The 20,921-nt window shown below is 48.7% G+C and overlaps 1 protein-coding gene across 1 annotated transcript in view; it reads left to right on the forward strand.

Moving 5' to 3' along the window:
• The first annotated feature begins 968 nt into the window (after positions 1 to 968).
• Positions 969 to 20,921, forward strand: part of heca (hdc homolog, cell cycle regulator) — a 37,630-nt gene continuing 17,677 nt past the window's right edge. The window contains exons 1-2 of the mRNA XM_078557473.1: positions 969 to 1,253; positions 4,728 to 5,786. Of these exons, the coding sequence (XP_078413599.1) occupies positions 1,085 to 1,253; positions 4,728 to 5,786 (1,228 nt within the window). The 5' untranslated portion in view covers positions 969 to 1,084. The remainder of the gene's footprint in view (positions 1,254 to 4,727; positions 5,787 to 20,921) is intronic.

Here is a 20,921-nt window from a genome sequence, read left to right on the forward strand (position 1 = left end):
GGCCTCAGACAGCGACCTTTCCCCATCGTCCTGGGAGAACATTTTTTTTTCCCCCAAAAATATACTTTATCCATAAAACTTACAAAAGCACGTTACAAAACATTTCGACTTGAAAGCTACAGCAAAGTCAATAAAATTCAACTTGCCTCCTTACACGTTCAAAATTTAAAAAGCAACCACGGTAACAAATCCTCTTCCTCGCCAACATTCTGCGACTCCCGTGTTTACCTTCCGGCCCATTTTATGCACGGAGGGGGCGGTGCCATTTCGTGACACCCCCTTGACTGACAGCGGGAAAAATCAATCAGTGCACGGGGATGCGCTGACACGGCTCAAATCAATGGGGGATTGGGGAGGGAAAATGGATTGATTTCAGGCGGGGGGGAAACAAGCGCTAGCGTGACGTTTTGCGTTCCAGGAGCGAAGGCGCAGACACCGGGTTTTGGAAAACGTTGGCCCGGGAGCGAACGACGAGGATACATTGGGGTTTGGAACGTTGACCCGGGAGCGAACGACGAGGATACAGTGGGGTTTGGAACGTTGACCCGGGAACGAACGACGAGGATACATTGGGGTTTGGAACGTTGACCCGGGAACGAACGACGAGGATACATTGGGGTTTGGAACGTTGACCCGGGAGCGAACGACGAGGATACAGTGGGGTTTGGAACGTTGACCCGGGAACGAACGACGAGGATACAGTGGGGTTTGGAACGTTGACCCGGGAAGGAACGACGAGGATACAGTGGGGTTTGGAACGTTGACCCGGGAACGAACGACGAGGTTACATTGGGTTTGGAACGTTGACCTGGGAGCGTGTTGCATTCTTCGAACTCGAGATGGGAGATGCCGCTGGACACGCCTTCCCCGTGCACAGCGCGTAGGCGCTGCCCTGCACCGTGCAGGGGAGGGGAGGTGGAGAATCGCTGCTGTGACAGACAGCCGAACACACACACACATACATACATATATATTAATAGAGGCAGATAGAGACAAACAAGGGAAGAAGGTAGCAAAACCAAGCTTCCACAAGCCGAGCGGGGCGAATGAGCCGAGCCCCCCGAAGCGCCAGCAGCCCCGGATCATGCCGAACCAGAAGAACGTCAAGGGCAGGAAAAACAAGCGCACCAACAGCAGCGGAGACGAGCAGGACGCCGCGGCCGGGGCTGCCGCATTTACAGCGGGGGCCGGAGCAGCAGGAGCGGGGGCCGGAGGCGCTGCATCGGGCCAGTCGGAAACAGGCAACGATCACGGTGAGGGGCAGAGCCAGAACTATGCAATTTACTTACCAAACACACACACACACACACACACACAAACAAACACCCTCCACCGATTGCATATATTTCAGTGTTTCAAAACCAGTCGCTTTATATTTTGCAGTGGAGCAGAAAAGCTTATTTTCAAGTAGTTTTGATGCAAAATGTGCCAGCAAAACTGTGGGGTTTTTTTTTTTACTTGTGTAAAAAGCATACAAAGCATGTCAGCTGGGTTTCTGTTTCTTGTAGATGCCAGTGGAGGTTCGGGGCCCTCTGACAAGTGCTGACTATTTAAACTGAAAACACCATCCTGAAAGAGGATGTCACGTGTTTCTGTCCACTTCCTTTCCTTTCGTGATTAAAATACATCAATCAATGAATGCAATGGGCAGAATGTGTAATTCACCCGTCTTCATTTCCCCTTTAACCAATTTTTTTTAGCCATTTTTTTTCTTCCCTTCCCCTCCCCTTGAGGTCGGGTTCCCCTGGGTTTAACCCGAATGGCCATGGCATTGATGATCAGGCGAGTTGTCCCACAATGGGAGCCTGGCGCCCTGGTGTGTGAGAGCCACACTTTTTATTAACAGGAGAGGGTTCACTGACTAGTGTTGAGCAGGAGCCTCAAGTGCATTGTGTTTCTTGTGAGCCTGGGGAAGCTAGTAGTAACCCTACAGTCACCCTGCTCCCACACACCTGGATTCCCCAGCTGGAATCGGCAATCCGTGGGTTTCACGCTTTCCCTGCTCTGTTGACATATCCCTGCTGATACTAGCTCGACAGAAACCTTCTGAGAAAGCAGCCTTTAACCCGGGCGGTAGAGTAGCTGTTACTGTACAAAGTGTCGTTTCATATGGCAGACAGAGCTTATAGTTCAATAAGCATAGGAACGTGGGACCTTGGAGCAAGAGTAGCCCATTTGGCCCATCGAGCCTGCTCCACCATTCAGTGGCTGATCTGGTTGTGGTCTCAACTCACTTTCCCGTCTGCCCAGGCTCCCTCCATAACCCTTCACCCCCTTGTTAGTCAAGCACCTGTCTAACTCAGCCTTGAATGTATTCAGTGACCCAGCCTCCACTGCTCTCTGGGGAAGGAAAATGTCACAGACTCACGACCCTCTGAGAGAAAAATATTTCCCCTCGTCTCTGACATAAAGGGGCCTATAAAAGCTGTGTCCCCTATTTCTAGTCTTCCCCTACAAGAGGAAACATCCTCCTGGTATCCACCCTGTCAAGTCCCCTCCTGATCTTATATGTTTCAATAAGGTCACCTCCCATTCTTCTGAACTCCTAATGGGGGTAGGCCCAACCTGTTCAACCTTTTCTCATAAGACAAGCCCTTCATCTCATCCCTTCGTTAGAATGTCCCCAAGTGCTTAAAGCCATTGAATAATAATTTTTTTTTATTGTGTAGTCACAACACAGCGTCCAAAAGGTATAAAATTGTGAGGGGGCTTGACAGGGAGGATGTCCCCTTTCTTGGGGGAACCTAGAACTAGGGGGCATTGTTTCAAAATAAGGGGTCTCCCATTTAAGATGGAGATGAGAAATTTTTTCCCAGTGGGTCGTTAGTCTGTGGAGTTCTCTTCCCCAGAGAGCAATGGCGGCCGGGTCATTGAATGTATTCAAGGCTGAGTTGGCCAGATTTTTGATTGACAAGGGAGTCAAAAGTTATGGGAGACAGGCAGGAAAGTGGAGTTAAGGCCGTTGGCCAGGATCTTAACGCATAGCGGAGCAGCCTCGAGGGATCTTAGTCCTTATCTTCTTAAATAGTGCCTCGAACTCAGTAAAATGTCTCAACGCTTCACAGGACCTGTGACCTAAAGCTTGTTCGCAGAGGTAGGTTTTAAGCAGTGTCTTAAAGGAGGAGAGCGAGGTTGAGGGAGGAAAGTTGGATAGGCTAGGATTGTTTCTCTGGAGCTGAGGAGGGACCGAACTGAAGTGTTTCAGATGTTGAGGGATCTGGCTGAGTAGATTGGAAAGACCCTATTCCCCTTGGCTGAGGGTCCATAACCAGGGAGCGTAGATTTAAGGTAAGGGGAAGGAGGTTTAGAGGGAGCTTGAGGGGAAATCTGTTCGCCCAGAGGCAGGTGGGGCTCTGGAACTCACTGCCTGAAAGGTTGGTAGAGGCAGAAACCCTCATCACATTTAATAAGCACTTGGATGTGTAGCTGAAGTGCCGGAACCTATAGGGCCACGGACCAGGAGCTGGGAAGTGGGATTGGGCTGGGTGGCTCTTTGTCGGTCGATGCAGGAACAATGGGCCGAATGGCCTTGTTCCGCGAATCTATGAATTCTAGACTGTTGTAATGAAGGAAAAAGCCGCCCTTGCCGAAGTAGACACGGAAAACTGCCGGAATTCTTTGCTTCCTCGTTCTGAAATTGCTGCGACGCTCTGTATCTGTGGAGAGGTGCATTTGCTTGGCTTGTGTTTTGACCCACAGTGCAGTCGCTGGCACGAGACTCGAACCGTGTGCTCGTGGTGTTTTGGTAGGTGAGTGGTGGGTGTCTTGAGTTTGAGCAGGTGGTGTTGGCAACATTGGCAGGAGCTGGAAGGTAAGACGAGGCACGGTGGCGATGGATGGGCTGCTGAGGTCAGTGCTGGCAAACCCCAGGCTGAAGCTGGTGCTCGTCTGACCACCTCGCCCCAACGGTGGGGGGGAGACACATCCCCTCGGTTTTCTGCTCCTTGTTTTGCCGCTGCACGTGTTGCTGTCAGGAAACTGTCCGAATGAAACAGTGCAAAACAGTTTGGTGACTTGATGGTGATTACTGATATTAAGATGCTGCATTTATGTCGTCCATAGTGTAGTTCTCCTACCACCCCCCCCCCCACCCACCCACCACCACCCCCTTCTGGTACCTTCTGGGATTGCGAAGCCTATGCGCGGTATGTCAATTTGTCGGAGTCACAGTGTGCTAACAGAGGGCCGTGAGGTCAAGTCCCAGTCCAGCCACAAGAGCACATAATCTGGGTTGATTCCCCAGTCCTTGCAAATTGTTTCTCCTTCATCTATTTATTCAATTCCCTTTTCAAAGTTACTGTTGAATCTGTGCCCTACAGCCTATCAAACAGCGCGTTGCGAATCCTAACCCTCGTTGCAATTAAAAAAAATTCTTCCTCGTGTCGCCAATTGCCTTAAACTTGTGTCCTAGTTATTGACCCTTTGGACATTGGAAACAGTTTCTCTTTATTTACTTTACCAAACGCGATCGTGATGTTAAACATCCCTGTTAAATCTCCCCCACTCTAACAACCCCAGCTTCCCCAGGTCTATTCACATAACCGGAACCCCTAATCCCTGGAACCTCTTCTGTCCTGAGGCTGTGAAAGGCGCCATATAAATGCAAGTGTGATGTTCTTTAGCTCATTGAAGCCCTAAAATGTGAACCTTGTGACCGTCTGTAATTAGGTAAGTGCCCCTTTCTGCTGCTATCCCAGTAACCAGTTCTTGTCTGTTGCGTTCCACAGAAGCTCCCTGCGCCTCGCCACTGGTGTGCAGCTTTGGACAGCCAGTTGAGCTGGACAAGGACGACTATCAACGCGTGGTGTGTAACAACGAGCACTGCCCGTTCGGCAACTGGATGCACCTGCAGTGCTTCTACGAGTGGGAGAGCAGCATCCTGGTCCAGTTCAACTGCATCGGCCGGGCCCGCAGCTGGAACGAGAAGCAGTGCCGCCAGAACATGTGGACCAAGAAGGGCTACGACCTGGCCTTCCGCTTCTGCTCCTGCCGTTGTGGCCAGGGCCACCTGAAGAAGGACGTGGACTGGTACCAGGCTCGGCGGCGGCAGGACGACAAGAAGAAGAAGACGGCAGGCGGCGCCGTTGCCGGCGGCTCCGAGCGGGGCGGTGCCAAGAGCGGTGAGCCGTCCCCTGAGGACGGCAAGAAGTGCAAGCTCAACCGGGCGCCCAGGTCTCACGACGCCCAGCGCCGGCATTCCGTGGACCGGCAGAACTCTCAGGAGAAAGGAGCCGGCAACGGCGGCCAGGGCCCCGGGCACAAAGACCACTTCAGGTCTCCCTGCGGCTCCCCCCCGGAACAGTCTCCGCCGTCCTCGGCGCACCCCTACCTCTCCTTCTCGGCCAGCGTCCCCCGCGGCGCCCGGCACCTCGGCGAGTTCCTCAAGACGGCGCTGCATGCGGAGACCTGCCGGAAGCTGCTGCCCAGCGGCGCGCGGTTCGGCCAGCCCGACCTGGGCCCCTCGGCCGCCCGCCTGGGGCCGCTGGACTCGCCGGTGCAGTTCCTCCGACGGCTGGACCTGTCCGAGCTGCTGACCCACGTGCCCAAGCACAAAATGAACACCTACCACGTGCGGATGGAGGACGACGCCCAGGTGGGCCAGGGCGAGGAGCTGAGGAAGTTTATCCTGGCGGCACTGAGTGCCAGTCAGAGGAACGTGGTGAACTGTGCGCTGTGCCACAAAATCCTCCCGGTCTTTGAACTCTTCCCACTGGTGGATGGGACCCTCTTCCTCAGCCCTTCCAGACACGATGAGATTGAATACGACGTCCCCTGTCACCTCCAAGGTAGGTCCCACGTCCGGCTCACTGTAACACTCCTTTTGTGGAACAAAGAAATGCTGAACTCCATAAACAGCTCCTACTTAGATGGCGCCTTTTAATGTAATAAGACATCCCGAGGCGCTTCACAGGAGCGTTGCCAAGCAAAATTTGGCACTGAGGCATGTAAGGAGATGTTGGGACAAATGAACGAAAGCCCGGTCAAAGGGGTAGATTTTAAGAAGCGTTTCGAGGAAGGTAGGGAGAGGTTTAGGGAGGGAATTCCGGAGCTTAGGGCCCAGGCAGCTGAAGGCATGGCTGCCAATGATGTTATGATTAAACTCGGGAGTGCTCAAGAGGCCACAGTTGGAGGAGCGCAGATATCTTGAGAGGGGCTGGCGGAGGTCACAGAGATGGGGGGGCGGCGGGGTTGAGGGATGTGAAAGTAAGGATGTAAATTTGAGTCAAGGTGTTGCTGGGCTGGGAGCCAGTGTAGGTCAGAGAGCACAGGGTGACCGGGGAATGAGATTTTAAGCACTGAGAGAGGTCCATAGATTAATTCGCCTGTGCATTGGAGGTCCTCTTTGCTTCTCTCCCTATTACTTTATCCCTATAACATACACCACTGAATCTTCCTCATTGTCGCAGAAACTGATGCTAAACAAACCCAAGGAGGGGGCCATGGGGCCAGGGGCGAATCCCAATGTGTGGACCACCGGTAACGTTTTTAGACAAGTTTCCTGTGATGGCTGGGTCCCTGAGTGTGTGTGTGTGTGTGAAAAGAATCCCCAGCAGCAACATCCCAGCTACTGCGCACTCTGCTCCAGGCGTGTACTGCACCATTGACCGTGATAACCGCGTCACACCTAAAACTACACCTTGCTTCCGAGGCTGAACATAATTGCTTGCTCTCCTTTGGTTAAGGAGCAATCCATGATCTCTATGGGATTCCGTTATAACATTTTTACAAACACACCCCACACCACAACTGGAGGAAACTCTAAGGCTGGAATTTTCCAGCCCCTCACTCCGGCGGGATCTTCCCATCCCGCTGATGTGAACGGAGATTTCAATGGCTCACCGGCCCCGCCGCGGGGAAGGGGCTGAAAAATTCCGGCCTAAACGCCGGAGTGAGGACATTCACTGCGTTCAACTTTTAAAAAAAAATTACAGACGCGATGCAATGAATAATTCGACTTTTTAAAAATAAAAATGTGCCCACCTTCCAACGTGAAGCAAGTGTTAGTTGCGAAAGCGTACTGGAAAAAAGATAAAATAAAATAAAAAAGCGGAGGGCTTCAATTTCCCAGGGCCGAAAATGAACACAGCAAACGAGTGAGTGACTTACCCCACAGGCTGGACGCTGTGCACCTTATGCCCACTTTAAAGACATTAACTAGTTTGGGATAGTATTACACCTGACACCATGATGTTGGAGTAGAGGACCCCCCCCAACAGCGCAGGGCCTGGGGTGGTCACCCCCATTCACTGTACCCTAGGGATGGCTCTGAACCCCAGTTAGTGTGACTGAGTATGATAGTGTGGTGGTTATGTTATGGGACTAATAATCCAGCAGGGCAAGAAGTTCAAATCCCACCATAGGAGCCTTGAATTCACTTTTTCAAATGTCTGGAAATAAAAAACTGGTCTCTCAAAATGACCGTGAAGAAGTTGGATAGTCAGAAACACCTCAACTGGCTCAGTCACTCGTGTCCCTTAGCGGCTGCTCTTACCCAGTCTGGCTTATGTGTAACTCCAGCCCCACGACATTGCCTTTTAGGTCACAGAGTAAGGAGCCGGCCATTTGGGACTGAGATGAGGAGAAATTTCTTCACTTCAGAGGGTTGTGAATCTTTGAAATTCGCTACCCCCAGAGAGCTGCGGAGAGCTCAGTCGTTGAGTATATTCAAGACAGGCTTAATAGATTTTTGGGCACTAAGAGATATGGGTATAAGTGTGGGAAGATGTAACCCAGGTAGAAGATCAACTATGATCTGTTGGATGGCAGAGGAGAGCGAAGGGGCCGCAAGTCCTACTCCTGCTCCTGTTTCTTATTAACAGCCCCGGAGGTGGCTGACCGAGCCATTCAGCTCCATCAAACCAATAGAAAGATGCTCCACCACCACTTTATCCGGGCGGTGAGGGATGGGCAATAACTCCCAGCCTTGCCAGCGATGAACAGTTCCTGAGAATGAATTCAAACCACATGACTGAGCAACTCCTGTTGTAAGTTGTGACGTGACAACTAGGTGCCCCTCATAGCTGGCAGCAGCATGAGAAGAGTTGGTACTTTAACTTGTCATACGAAGCATGTCTCAGAACGCTTGCGGCTTGATCCTCCAAGACAATTTTTGCCCTGCCATGCCCCGATTTTTCCATTCATTGAGTGATACATAGCACGTGTCGGGCGGAAGTCCTGATCTATAATTTGTGTATTGTCAGTCGGAAGTGAGCACACAGTGACTGATGGACAGAGAGGCTTGGTAGGAATTAAATAGGATCTTTCAAGCTGACGGGTAGAATTGTTTCCACCAGTGTAAAATCCACTGTACTCTCCGGGCTGCACTTGTGAAGGGTGTTCATCAGCAAACTCCGAGTCTCGTTACTGACCACAGCAACTTGCATTCGTAAAGCGGCTTTTGTGTAGTAAATTACCCCCAAGGATATTCACAGGAGCATGGATGATGCAAATTTTGTCACTGAGACACAAAAGGAGGTCCTGAGTACAGATGCCCAAAAACTTGGTCAAAAGAGGTGGGTTTTAAAGAGTATCTTAAAGGGAGAGAGGCAGAAGGGTTTAGGAAGTGAATTCCAGAGATTAGGACCCAGGCACCTGAAGGCACTGGTGTAGTGATGAAAATTGGGGATGTGCGAACGGCTGGAACTGGAGGAGAGCAGACACCTCAGGGTTGGGGGGGCGGGGGTGGGGTGTTGTAGGACTGGAAGAGATTGCGGAGATATGGAGGGATGAAGCCATGGACGGATTTGAAAACAAGGATAAGCATTTTAAAATCGAAACTTTGGCTCTCGGCCCTGCAACGCGGTTCAGTGAGCGCGTGGAGGACTGGTGAACAGGCCTTGGTGCAGAGGGAAGAGTTTTGGATGACTTTAAGCTTGTGGAGGGTTGGAGATGGGAGACCAGCCAGGGATGCATTGGAGTGGTCAAGTCGAGAGGGTTGAGTTTAAGCAGCACCTACATCTGGTCTGCAGCGGTTCAAGAAGGGTTCGCTCATTTGAAACAGAGATGAGGAGAAATTTTCTCGCCACCACCTTCTCAGGGACAATTAGGGATGAGTAATAAATGCTGGCCCAGCCAGCGACGCCCACATCCCATGAATGAATAAAAATAAATAAATGAGCCATGACTGTGATCTTTTTGTTAGTAACTAATGGCCCTTGTTATACTTCTGCATGAGTTCAACGGCACTTTGTGCTTTCTTTGTATTTCTTTATGCATACAAACATACATGCATACAAACATACATGCATACGAACATACATGCATACGAACGTATATGCATACGAACGTACATGCATATGAACATACAAATTAGGAGCAGGAGTATAGCCATAGAGGTCTACAGCACAGAAAAAGGCCCTTCGGCCCACCGAGTCTGCGCTGGTCAAACAAGTGCCTAGCTATTCTAATCCCTGTTCTAAGCACTAGGCCCACAGCCTTGTATGCCATGGCATCGCAAGTGCACATCCAAATACTTCTTAAATGTTATGAGGGTTTCTGCCTCTACCACCCTTTCAGGCAGTGAGTTCCAGATTCCCACCACTCTCTGGGTGAAAAAATTCTTCCTCACATCCCCTCTAAACCTCCTTCCCCTTACCTTAAATCTATGCCCTCTGGTTATTGATCCCTCCACCAAGGGGAAAAGTTCCTTCCTGTCTACCCTATCTATGCCCCTCATAATTTTATACACCTCAATCATGTCCCCCCTCAATCTCCTCTGCTCGAGGGAAAATAACCCCAGTCTATCCAATCTCTCCTCATAACTAAAACTCTCCAGCCCAGGCAACATTCTGGTAAATCTCCCCTGTATTCTCTCTAGTGCCGCTGTAGAGAAGGCCAATCGGCCCCTCGAGCCTGCTCCACCATTCAATAAGGTCCTGGCTGATCTGATTGTAATCTTAACTCCACATTCCCCCCTACCCCAGATAACCTTTCACCCCTCCGCTTATCAAGAATCTATCTAGCTCTGCCTTAAATATGTTCAAAGACTCTGCTTCCACCGCCTTTTGAGGAAGAAAGTTCCAAAGACTCACGGCCGTCTGAGAGAGAAAATTTCTCTTCATCTCTGTTTTAAATGAGCAAACCCTTATTTTTAAGCAGTGACCCCTAGTTCTAGAATCTCCCACAAGAGGAAACATCCTTTCCACATCCACCCTGTCAAGTTCCCTCAGGATCTTATATGTTTCAATCAAGTTGCCTCTCACTCTTCTAAACTCCAGTTGATACAAGCCTAGCCTGCCTGTTCCTGGTATTAGTCTAGTAATGGCGTAGTGGTATTGTCGCTGAACTAGTGATCCAGAGGCCCAGGGTAATACTCTGGGGACCTAGTTTCAAATCCCACCACAGTGGAATTTGAATTCAATAAAAAATCTGGAATTAAAAGCCTAATCATCACCGTGAAGCCATTGCCGATTGTTGTAAAAACCCACCTGGTTCACTAATGCCCTTTAGGGAAGGAAATCTGCCATCCTTACCTGGTCTGGCCCACATGATGCCCTCTGAACAAGAGCAATTAGGGATGGGCAATAAATGCTGGGCCTAGCCAGCAACGCCCATATCCAATGAATAATAAGAAAAAAACCTTCTCTGAACTGCTTCTAATTAAATCCATCTGTGATGTTGCATTCAAATGAATGCGCCCCTGGTGTTTGATGCACTTGCCCTGCACGCTTGTTCTGGGTGGGCAATGTTGAGCTGCTTGCAGGCTGTTGCATTTGAGAATCAGTTCAACTGGGGCCTAGTGTCAACTGAGATTGATTGGTACAGACTGAGAACTACAGCTGTTAAGCCCAAGTTACAAGGCCTGGCTTCTGAATAGTTTTGTTGCCAGCTGCTAGATCTCCTGTAATAAAAGGAAAATACTGCGAATGCCGGAATTCTAAAATAAAAGCAAAGTGCTGGAAAATCCTTTTACCCGCCTCCAATATTCTCCCTCCACCTGGACCCCTCCCTTTGGATTCTTACCTTCTCTTGATCTTTTAATTGAGAACTGTCGGTGTGACATCAGTCGTCTCAATTTCTCTGCTCCTCTCACCCATTCTAACCTGTCTCTCTCTGAACTTGCTGCACTCCGTTCTCTCAGGTCCAACCCTGACATTGTCATCAAACCCGCCGACAAGGGTGGAGCTGTTGTCTGGCACACTGACCTCTACCTCGCCGAGGCTGAGCGTCAACTCGCAGACACTTCCTCCTACCTCCTCCTGGACCGTGACCCCACCACTGAACATCAAGCCATTGTTTCTAGGACTGTCACTGATCTCATCTCGTCTGGAGATCTTCCCTCCACAGCCTCCGACCTCATAGTCTCCCAACCTCAGATGGCCCACTTCTACCTCCTACCCAAAATCCACAAACAGGACTGTCCCGGCAGACCGATCGTGTCAGCCTGTTCCTGCCCCACGGAACTCATTTCTTGCTATCTTGACTCCATTCTCTCTCCCCTTGTCCAGTATCTTCCCACCTACATCTGTGATTCCTCTGACACCCTACATCATATCAACAATTTCCAGTTCCCTGGCCCCAACTGCAGCCTCTTCACCATGGACGTCCAATCCCTCTACACCTCCATCCCCCACCGGGATGGTCTGATCGCTCTCTACCTCTTCCTCGAACAGAGGCCCGAACAATCCCCATCCACCACTACTCTCCTCCGTCTAGCTGAACTTGTTCTCTCACTGAACAATTTCTCCTTAAACTCCTCTCACTTCCTCCAAATAAAAGGTGTGGCTATGGGTACCCAAATGGGCCCCAGTTATGCCTGTCTCTTTATGGGGTATGTGGAACATTCCTTGTTCCAGTCCTACTCAGGCCCCCTCTCACAACTCTTTCTCCGGTACATCGATGACTGCTTCAGTGCTGCTTCATGCTCTCATCTGGACCTGGAAAAAGTTATTAATTTTGCTTCCAATTTACACCCCTCCATCATTTTCACATGGTCCATCTCTGACACTTTCCTTCCCTTCCTTGACCTCTCTGTCTCAGTTTCTGGTGATAGGCTGTCCACCAATATTCAGTACAAGCCTACCGACTCCCACAGCTACCTCGACTACAGCTCCTCACGCCCTGCTTCCTGTAAGGACTCCATCCCATTCTCTCAGTTCCTTCGCCTCCGTCGCATCTGTTCTGATGATGCCACTTTCAAAAACAGTTCCTCTGACATGTCTTCATTCTTCTTTAACCCAGGTTTTCCACCCACGGTGGTTGACAGGGCCCTCAATCGTGTCCGGCCCATCTCCCAAGCATCTGCCCTCACACCACCTTCTCCCTCCCAGAACCACAATAGGGTCCCCCTTGTCCTCACTTATCACCCCACCAGCCTCTGCATTCAAAGGATCATCCTCCGCCATATCCGCCAACTCCAGCATGATGCCACCACCAAACACATCTTCCCTTCACCCCCCCTGGCGGCATTACACAGGGATCGTTCCCTCTGGGACACCCTGGTCCACTCCTCCATCACCCCCTACACCTCAACCCCTTCCCACGGCACCTTCCCATGCAACCGCAGAAGGTGCAACACCTGCCCCTTCACTTCCTCTCTCCTCACCGTCCAAGGGCCCAAACACTCCTTTCAAGTGAAGCAGCATTTCCCTCAATTTAGTCTACTGCATTTGCTATTCCCAATGCAGCCTCCTCTACATTGGAGAGACCAAACGCAGACTGGGTGACCGCTTTGCGGAACACCTTCAGTCTGTCCGCAAGCATGACCCAGACCTCCCTGTCGCTTGCCATTTCAACACTCCACCCTGCTCTCATGCTGCAATGTTCCAGTGAAGCTCAATGCAAACTGGAGGAACAGCACCTCATCTTCCGACTAGGCACTTTACAGCCTTTTGGACTTAATATTGCGTTCAGCAACTTTAGATCATGAACTCTCTTCTCCATCCCCACCCCCTTTCCGATCCTCCCTTTTCCAATAATTTATAATTTTTTATATATATATTTTTTAATCTATATTTTTCTTTTCCCACCTATTTCCATTATTTTAAAATGTATTTCCATGCATTGTTTTATCTCTACCTTTTAGCCTATTTTGATCCCTTCCCCCCCCATCCCACCCCCACTAGGGCTATCTCCGGATTACTACCCGAGCCACGTGCAAATTGGCATAGGGACACGAGAATAAGGGAAGTAAACATGTGGCTAAAGGGGTGGTGCGGAAAAGAGGGGTTCCATTTTGTGGGGCGCTGGCATGAGTATTGGAACAGGAGGGATCTGTACCGTTGGGACGGTCACCACCTGAACTGATCTGGGACCAATGTTCTAGCAAAAAGGGTAAATAGGGTGGTCAACAGAAAGTGTGGGGGGAGGGAAGGGTAAAACTCCAAGAAATATGACTAATGGGAAACAAAGCAGCAGGTTAGCGTGTGGGGGGGTGGTGGATTCAACTTCATGGAAAATTATGAAAAAACTGAAAAGAAAGGAGAGCCCAGGAGAGGCTATTAAAGTCCCCAGAACACAAAATAAGACAGCGTGTTTGGAAAGGGCTAGGAATCTAACTTTAAGCACATCAGATAAAGGGACGACAATGAGAAAGGGGATGGGAAATACAGGACTGAAGGTGTTGTATCTGAATGCACGCAGTATACGAAATAAGGTAAATGAGCTTGTGGCGCAGATTGAAATTGGCAGGTATGATGTGGTGGGCATCACGGAGACATGGCTGCAAGGGGATCAGGACTGGGAGCTAAATATCCAAGGATATACATCCTATCGAAAAGACAGGCAGGTTGGCAGAGTGGGTGGGGTTGCTTTGTTAGTAAGAAATGAAATTAAATCGATAGCAAGAAATAATGTAGGGTCAGATGATGTAGAATCTGTGTGGGTAGAGTTGAGGAACCGCAAAGGTGAAAAAACCATAATGGGAGTTATGTACAGGCCTCCGAACAGTAGTCAGGATGTGGGGCACAAGATACACCAGGAGATAGAAAAGGCGTGTAAGAAAGGCAAGGTTACAGTGATCATGGGGTATTTCAATATGCAGGTAGACTGGGAAAATCAGGTTGGTAGTGGATCCCAAGAAAAGGAATTTGTGGAATGTCTACGAGATGGCTTTTTGGAGCAGCTTGTGGTGGAGCCCACTAGGGAACAGGCAATTCTAGATTTAGTGATGTGTAATGAGGCAGATTTGTTAAGGGAGCTTAAGGTGAAGGAACCCTTAGGAGGAAGTGACCATAATATGATAGAATTTACCCTGCAACTTGAGAGGAAAAAGCTGGAATCAGATGTAACGGTATTACAGTTGAATGAAGGCAACTACAGAGGCATGAGGGAGGAGCTGGCCAGAATTGACTGGGAGATGAGCCTAGCAGGAAAGACAGTGGAACAGCAATGGCAGGAGTTTCTGGGAGTAATTTGGGAGACACAGCAAAAATTCATCCCTAGGAAGAAGAAGCATACTAAAGGGAGGACGAGGCAACCATGGCTGACAAGGGAAGTCAGGGACAGCATAAAAGCTAAAGAGAAAGCATACAATGCGGCGAAGAGCAGTGGGAAACCAGGGAATTGGGAAGCCTACAAAGACCAACAGAGGACAACTAAAAAAGAAATAAGGAGGGAGAAGATTAAATATGAGGGTAAACTAGCCAGTAATATAAAAGAAGATTGCAAGAGTTTTTTTAGATATATAAAGGGTAAGAGAGAGGCAAAAGTGGACATTGGGCCGCTGGAAAATGACGCTGGAGAAGTAGTAGTGGGGAACAAAGAAATGACGGAGGAACTGAATAGGTACTTTGCGTCAGTCTTCACAGTGGAAGACACGAGTGACATCCCCAAAGTTCAAGAGAGTCGGGGGGCAGAGGTGAGTATGTTGGCCATTACCAAGGAGAAGGTGCTAGGAAAACTAAAAGGTCTGAAGGTGGATAAATCACCTGGACCAGATGGATTACACCCCAGAGTTCTGAAGGAGATAGCTGAAGAGATAGTGGAGGCGTTAGTGGTGATCTTTCAGGAATCACTGGAGTCAGGGAGGGTCCCAGAGGACTGGAAAATCGCTAATGTAACCCCCCTGTTTAAGAAGGGAGTGAGGCAAAAGACGGGAAATTACAGGCCGATTAGCCTGACCTCGGTCGTTGGTAAGATTTTAGAATCCATTATTAAGGATGAGATTTCAGAATACTTGGAAGTGCATGGTAAAATCGGGCAAAGTCAGCATGGTTTCATCAAGGGGAGGTCATGCCTGACAAATCTGTTAGAATTCTTTGAGGAGGTAACGAGTAGGTTAGACAAAGGAGAGCCAATGGATGTTATCTACTTGGACTTCCAGAAGGCCTTTGACAAGGTGCTGCTCAGGAGGCTGCTCAGTACGAAAGGAGCCCATGGTGTTAGAGGCAAGGTACTAACATGGATAGAAGATTGGCAGTCTGGCAGGAGGCAGAGAATGGGGATAAGGGGGTCCTTCTCAGGATGGCGGCCGGTGACTAGTGGAGTTCCGCAGGGGTCACTGTTGGGACCATAACTTTTCACTTTGTACATTAATGATCTAGATGAAGGAACTGAGGGCATCCTGGCTAAGTTTGCAGATGATACAAAGATAGGTGGAGGGACAGGTAGTATTGAGGAGGCGGGGAGGCTGCAGAAGGATTTGGACAGGTTAGGAGAATGGGCAAAGAAGTGGCAGATGGAATACAACTTGGGGAAGTGTGAGGTCATGCACTTTGGTAGGAAGAATAGAGGCATAGACTATTTTCTAAATGGGGAGAGAATGCAGAAATTTGGAGTGCAAAGGGACTTGGGAGTCCTAGTCCAGGATTCTCTTAAGGTTAACTTGCAGGTTGAGTCGGTAGTTAGGAAGGCAAATGCAATGTTGGCATTTATTTCGAGAGGACTAGAATATAAAAGCAGGGATGTACTGCTGAGGCTTTATAAGGCTCTGGTCAGACCACATTTAGAATATTGTGAGCAATTTTGGGCCAGGTATCTCAGGAAGGATGTGCTGGCCCTGGAGAGGGTCCAGAGGAGGTTCACGAGAATGATCCCAGGAATGAAAGGCTTAACATATGAGGAAAGTTTGAGGACTCTGGATCTATACTCGATGGAGTTTAGAAGGATGAGGGGGGATCTGATTGAAACTTACAGAATACTGAAAGGCCTGGATAGAGTGGACGTGGGGAAGATGTTTCCATTAGTAGGAGAGACTAGGACCTGAGGGCACAGCCTCAGAGTAAAGGGAAGACCTTTTAGAACAGAGATGAGGAGAAACTTCTTCAGCCAGAGAGTGGTGAATCTATGGAATTCATTGCCATAGAAGGCTGTGGAGGCCAGGTCATTGAGTGTATTTAAGACCGAGATAGATAGGTTCTTGATTGGTATGGGGATCAAAGGTTATGGGGAGAAGGCGGGAGAATAGGGTTGAGAAACTTATCAGCCATGATTGAATGGTGGAGCAGACTCGATGGGCCGAATGGCCTAATTTCTGCTCCTATGTCTTATGATCTTATCTGTACCTTGCTCGTCCTGCTTTCTACTCTTAATGTCATCATTAGCACATTCCTTAGATAATATCACCACCGTCAACACCTCTTTGTCCTTTTGTCTATGACATCTTTGGCAATCTCTTCTTTGCCTCCACCTATCACTGGCCCTCTATCCAGCTCTACCTGTCCCACCCACCTTCAACCAGCTCATATTTCACCTCGTTTCTATATTTCTTAGTTCTGATGAAGAGTTACACGGACTCGAAACGTTAACTGTGTTCCTCTCCGCAGATGCTGTCAGACCTGCTGCGTTGTTCCAGGTATTTTTGTTTTTGCTGGATAACCTCAGCAGGCCTGGCAGCACCTGCGGAGAGAGAGTCAGAGTCCCCGCTTTGAGTCCAATATGACTCTTCTTCAGGACTGAAGAGGGGTAGCAATGTGATGGGTTTTATGCTGTTGAAAAAGGTGTGGAGGGACAGGAGGAGCAAAAGAGAAGGTCAGGGATAGATTTGAGAGCGGGGAAGATTAAATGACAAAGATGTCATGGAACACAAGGCAAAGGGAATGGTAATGATAGCATTAAAGACACAAAGCATTGGTCCAGTGAAGGCATTAATAGCAGAATAAAGGTCAGCACTGTCTGAAAGCAAAATAGCAGAATGTGCTAATTGCAGAATAAAGGATAGCATTTTCTGAAAGCAAAAACATGAGAACAAGATACAGACTGACATTTGTTGGGGGGGGTGGGGTGGGATGTGAAACAAAATGTAAAGTTCCTAATCGGAAGATGAGGTGCTGTTCTTCCAGTTTGCATTGGGCTTCACTGGAACATTGCAGTAGGACGAGGACAGAAATGTGAGCAAGATGGTGAATTGAGATGGCGAGCGACAGGAAGGTTGGGGGTCACGCTTGCGGACTGAGCGAAGGTATTCCGCAAAGCGGCCACCCAGTCTGTGTCTGGTCTCCCCAATGTAGAGGCCACCTCATTGTGAGCAGCGAATGCGGTAGATTGAATTGAAAGAAGTGCCAAAGAGGGAAGACATGTCAAAAGCGCCTCTTTGGAAGGTGGCATCATCAGAACAGTTGCAACGGAGACGGAGAAACCGGGAGAATGCGATGGAGTCCTTACAGGAAGTGGGGTGTGAGGAGGTGTAGTTGAGATAGCTGTTGGGGTTGGTGGGCTTGTAATGAATATTGGTAGACAGTCCATCCCCAGAAATGGAGACTGAGAAGTCAAGGAAGGAAAGGGACGTGTCAGAAATAGATTTTCTACGTTTGGCAAGTGCAAGCAGAATTGTCCACTTGCTCCAGACTTTTCTTCAAGCCCCTGCCATAAGGTTCTGAGGGTGAGGGGGTTTGTTATGGTAAATCACTGTTCTGTTGTAGAGTCAAATCAGGACTAGATTCAGGTCTTACATTGGCAATTTTGTGCACAAAACTGACAGTGTATTTAGAATCTCTTCTATAGTGAGCATGAATACCTTTCTAGGAAGGCCTTAAATATTGACACACTCATGGGGATGCCTGTAAAGATTGATATGTTCCCTGGGATCTCTTGCCGCTTGCCCCCTCTCGCCGCCCATTTTTTAAACTTTAACGAGTTAAGGTATAAATTTAATACAGCATTTATATCCCCTGACTGTTGTGAAACTACTGCCCTATTTCAGGTAAAAACTATAAAGCTAACCAATCACTTTCCTGCTCACCTGATTAATGGAACTAGACCTCGGTTCTCAAGTCTTGTTGTCTGTCTGTCTGTCTGTCTGTCTTTCATCCCTTGCTCTCTCTCTACCCCTTTCATCCCCCTCCTCCCCCCACCCTACTCACCAGCTCTTTTAAGAGATTCCCTGGTGTTTTGCTTTCCTCTGTTACCCCCCCCAACCCAGCTGACTCTTTTGAATCACAATTCCTTAATCACCATTCGATTTCTGAACTAAATTCAAAAAACGTGTGCCTTCAGTGCCATGCCTGGGTGCGGAGTGGCCCCTGGGTTATTTGACCATTGGCAGCTTTGCATACCGGAGGTCCCATTGTGTGTGCATTGCCGCAGGGATAGACATGGGGGCAGAGCCCTGGTTGATGCCCTCCCCGACAGCTTATCGGGCTGATGACAGCCGTGATGGTCCAACTGCTACGTTACATTTGGCTCCAGCGTCTTTGGGTGGCTATGCCTAACCCTGTGTACCAACTTTACCCATTGGAGTGGCTTGCCTCTGGTGGCGGTGGGGGTACTTTATGTCCCAGCTAATTAGTGATAGAAAGACAGCTGAACACAGAGGCACTTCACGGGCTATTGCTTTTAAGAAAGATCAAAAAAAGATAATTGCATTTAATTAGTGCTTTTTGTGGCTTCAGGATGTTCCAAACTGTTTTACAGACAACAAGGTGCTTTTTGAAGTGTTGTCCGTGTTGGATTGTAGGCAACACAGCAACCAATTTGCGCACAGCAAGCTCCCACAAACAGCAGTGCCTAGATAATGATCAGATCATCTGTTTCTGTGATGTTGATTGAGGGATTAGTGTTTCTCTGGACACCAGGGAGAGCTGCTTCAAAATACTGCTATGGGATGATCTTACGTCCACCAAAGACCTTGAGGGAGACTAGTGTAGAAATTGCAGGGGCCCTGGCAGAAATATTTAAAATGTCCTTAGCCACGGGTGAGGTGCTGGAGGGTTGAAGGGTAGCTCATGTTGTTCCGTTGTTTGAAAAAGGCTCCAAAAGTAAACCAGGTAATTACAGGCCAGTGATCCTGACGTCAGTAGTAGGTTAATTATTGGAAGGTGTTCTGAGAGATCGGATATATAATTATTTGGACAGCCAAGGGCTGATTAAGGATAGTCAGCATGGCTTTGTGCATGGTAGGTCGTGTTTAACGAACCTTGTAGAGTTTTTCGAGGAGGTTACCAAGAAAGTAGATGAAGGAAAGGCTGTGGATGTTGTCTACATGGACTTTAGTAAGGCCTTTGACAAGGTCCCACATGGGAGGTTAGTTCAGAAGGTTCAGACACTTGGTATCCATGGAGAGGTTGTAAACTGGATTCGAAATTGGCTGTGTGGGAGAAGACAGAGAGTGGTAGTGGATGATTGCTTCTCAGACTGGAGGTCTGTGACTAGTGGTGTGCCTCAGGGATCTGTACTGGGACCATTGTTGTTTGTTGTCTATATCAATGATTTGGATGATAATGTGGTGAATTGGATCAGCAAGTTTGCTGATGACACTAAGATTGGAGGCGTTGTGGACAGCGAGGAAGGCTTTCAAAGCTTGCAGAGAGATCTGGACCAACTGGAAAAATGGGCCAGAAAATGGCAGATGGAATTTAATGCGGAAAAGTGTGAGGTGTTACATTTTGGAAGGTCAAACCAAGGTAGGACATACACAGTAAATGGTAGGGCACTGAGGAGTGCAGAGGAACAAAGGGATCTGGGAGTTCAGATACATAATTCCCTGAAAGTGGCGTCACAGGTAGACAAGGTTGTAAAGAAAGCTTTTGGCATACTGGCCTTCATAAATCAAAGTATTGAGTATAGGAGTTTGGATATTATGGTGAGGTTGTATAAGACATTGGTGAGGCCAACTTTGGAGTATTGTGTGCAGTTCTGGTTGCCTAACTACGGGAAGGATATCAGTAAGATTGAGAGAGCGCAGAGAAGATTTACTAGGATGTTGCCGGGTCTTAAGGAGTTGAGTTACAGGGAAAGATTAAACAGGTTAGGACTTTATTCCTTGGAGCGTAGAAGAATGAGGGGAGATTTGAAAGAAGTTTACAAAATTGTGAGGGGTATAGACAGAGTAAATGCGAGTAGGCTCTTTCCACTTAGATTAGGAGAAATAAACACGAGAGGACATGGCTTTAGGGTGAAAGGGGAAAGGTTTAGGGAGAACATTAGGGGGAAAGTCTTCACTCAGAGAGTGGTGAGAGTGTGGAACGAGCTACCATCTGATGTGGTAAATGCGGGCTCACTCTTAAGCTTTAAGAATAAATTGGATAGATACATGGATGGGAGAGGTCTGGAGGGTTATGGACTAGGTGCAGGTCAATGGGACTAGTGGAATAATATTTCGGCACAGACTAGAAGGGCCGAATGGCCTGTTTTCTGTGCTGTAGTGTTCTATGGTTCTATGGTTCTAAGAGGGCAGATGGGGCCTCGGTATAATGTCCCATTCGAAAAGCGGTACCTCCAGTAGAGCAGCAATTCCTCAGTACTGCACTGGAGTGTCAGTCTCGATTATGCACTCAAGTCTCTGGAGTGGGACTTAAACCCACCAGCCTGTGACTCGGAGGCGAGAGTGCCACCCCCTGAGCCACAGCTGACACCTGATCTCCAGTGCGGCTGCTCATGGTGAGTGGGAGGATATGATATTTAACAAGGCAGTGCGGCAAAGTCTAAATGTGTATTTGAATAGAAAGCTAATGAAACTGAAAAGCCAACACAGGAAATTATTAAGGTGTCACTTTATTTCAGAAGCTGAGGTTATGGGTACAGTAATCAATAGCCCTGAGCAGTAA

The sequence above is a fragment of the Cetorhinus maximus genome, chromosome 14, assembly GCF_964194155.1.
Source record: "Cetorhinus maximus chromosome 14, sCetMax3.hap1.1, whole genome shotgun sequence".
NCBI classification, from domain to species: Eukaryota; Metazoa; Chordata; class Chondrichthyes; order Lamniformes; family Cetorhinidae; genus Cetorhinus; species Cetorhinus maximus.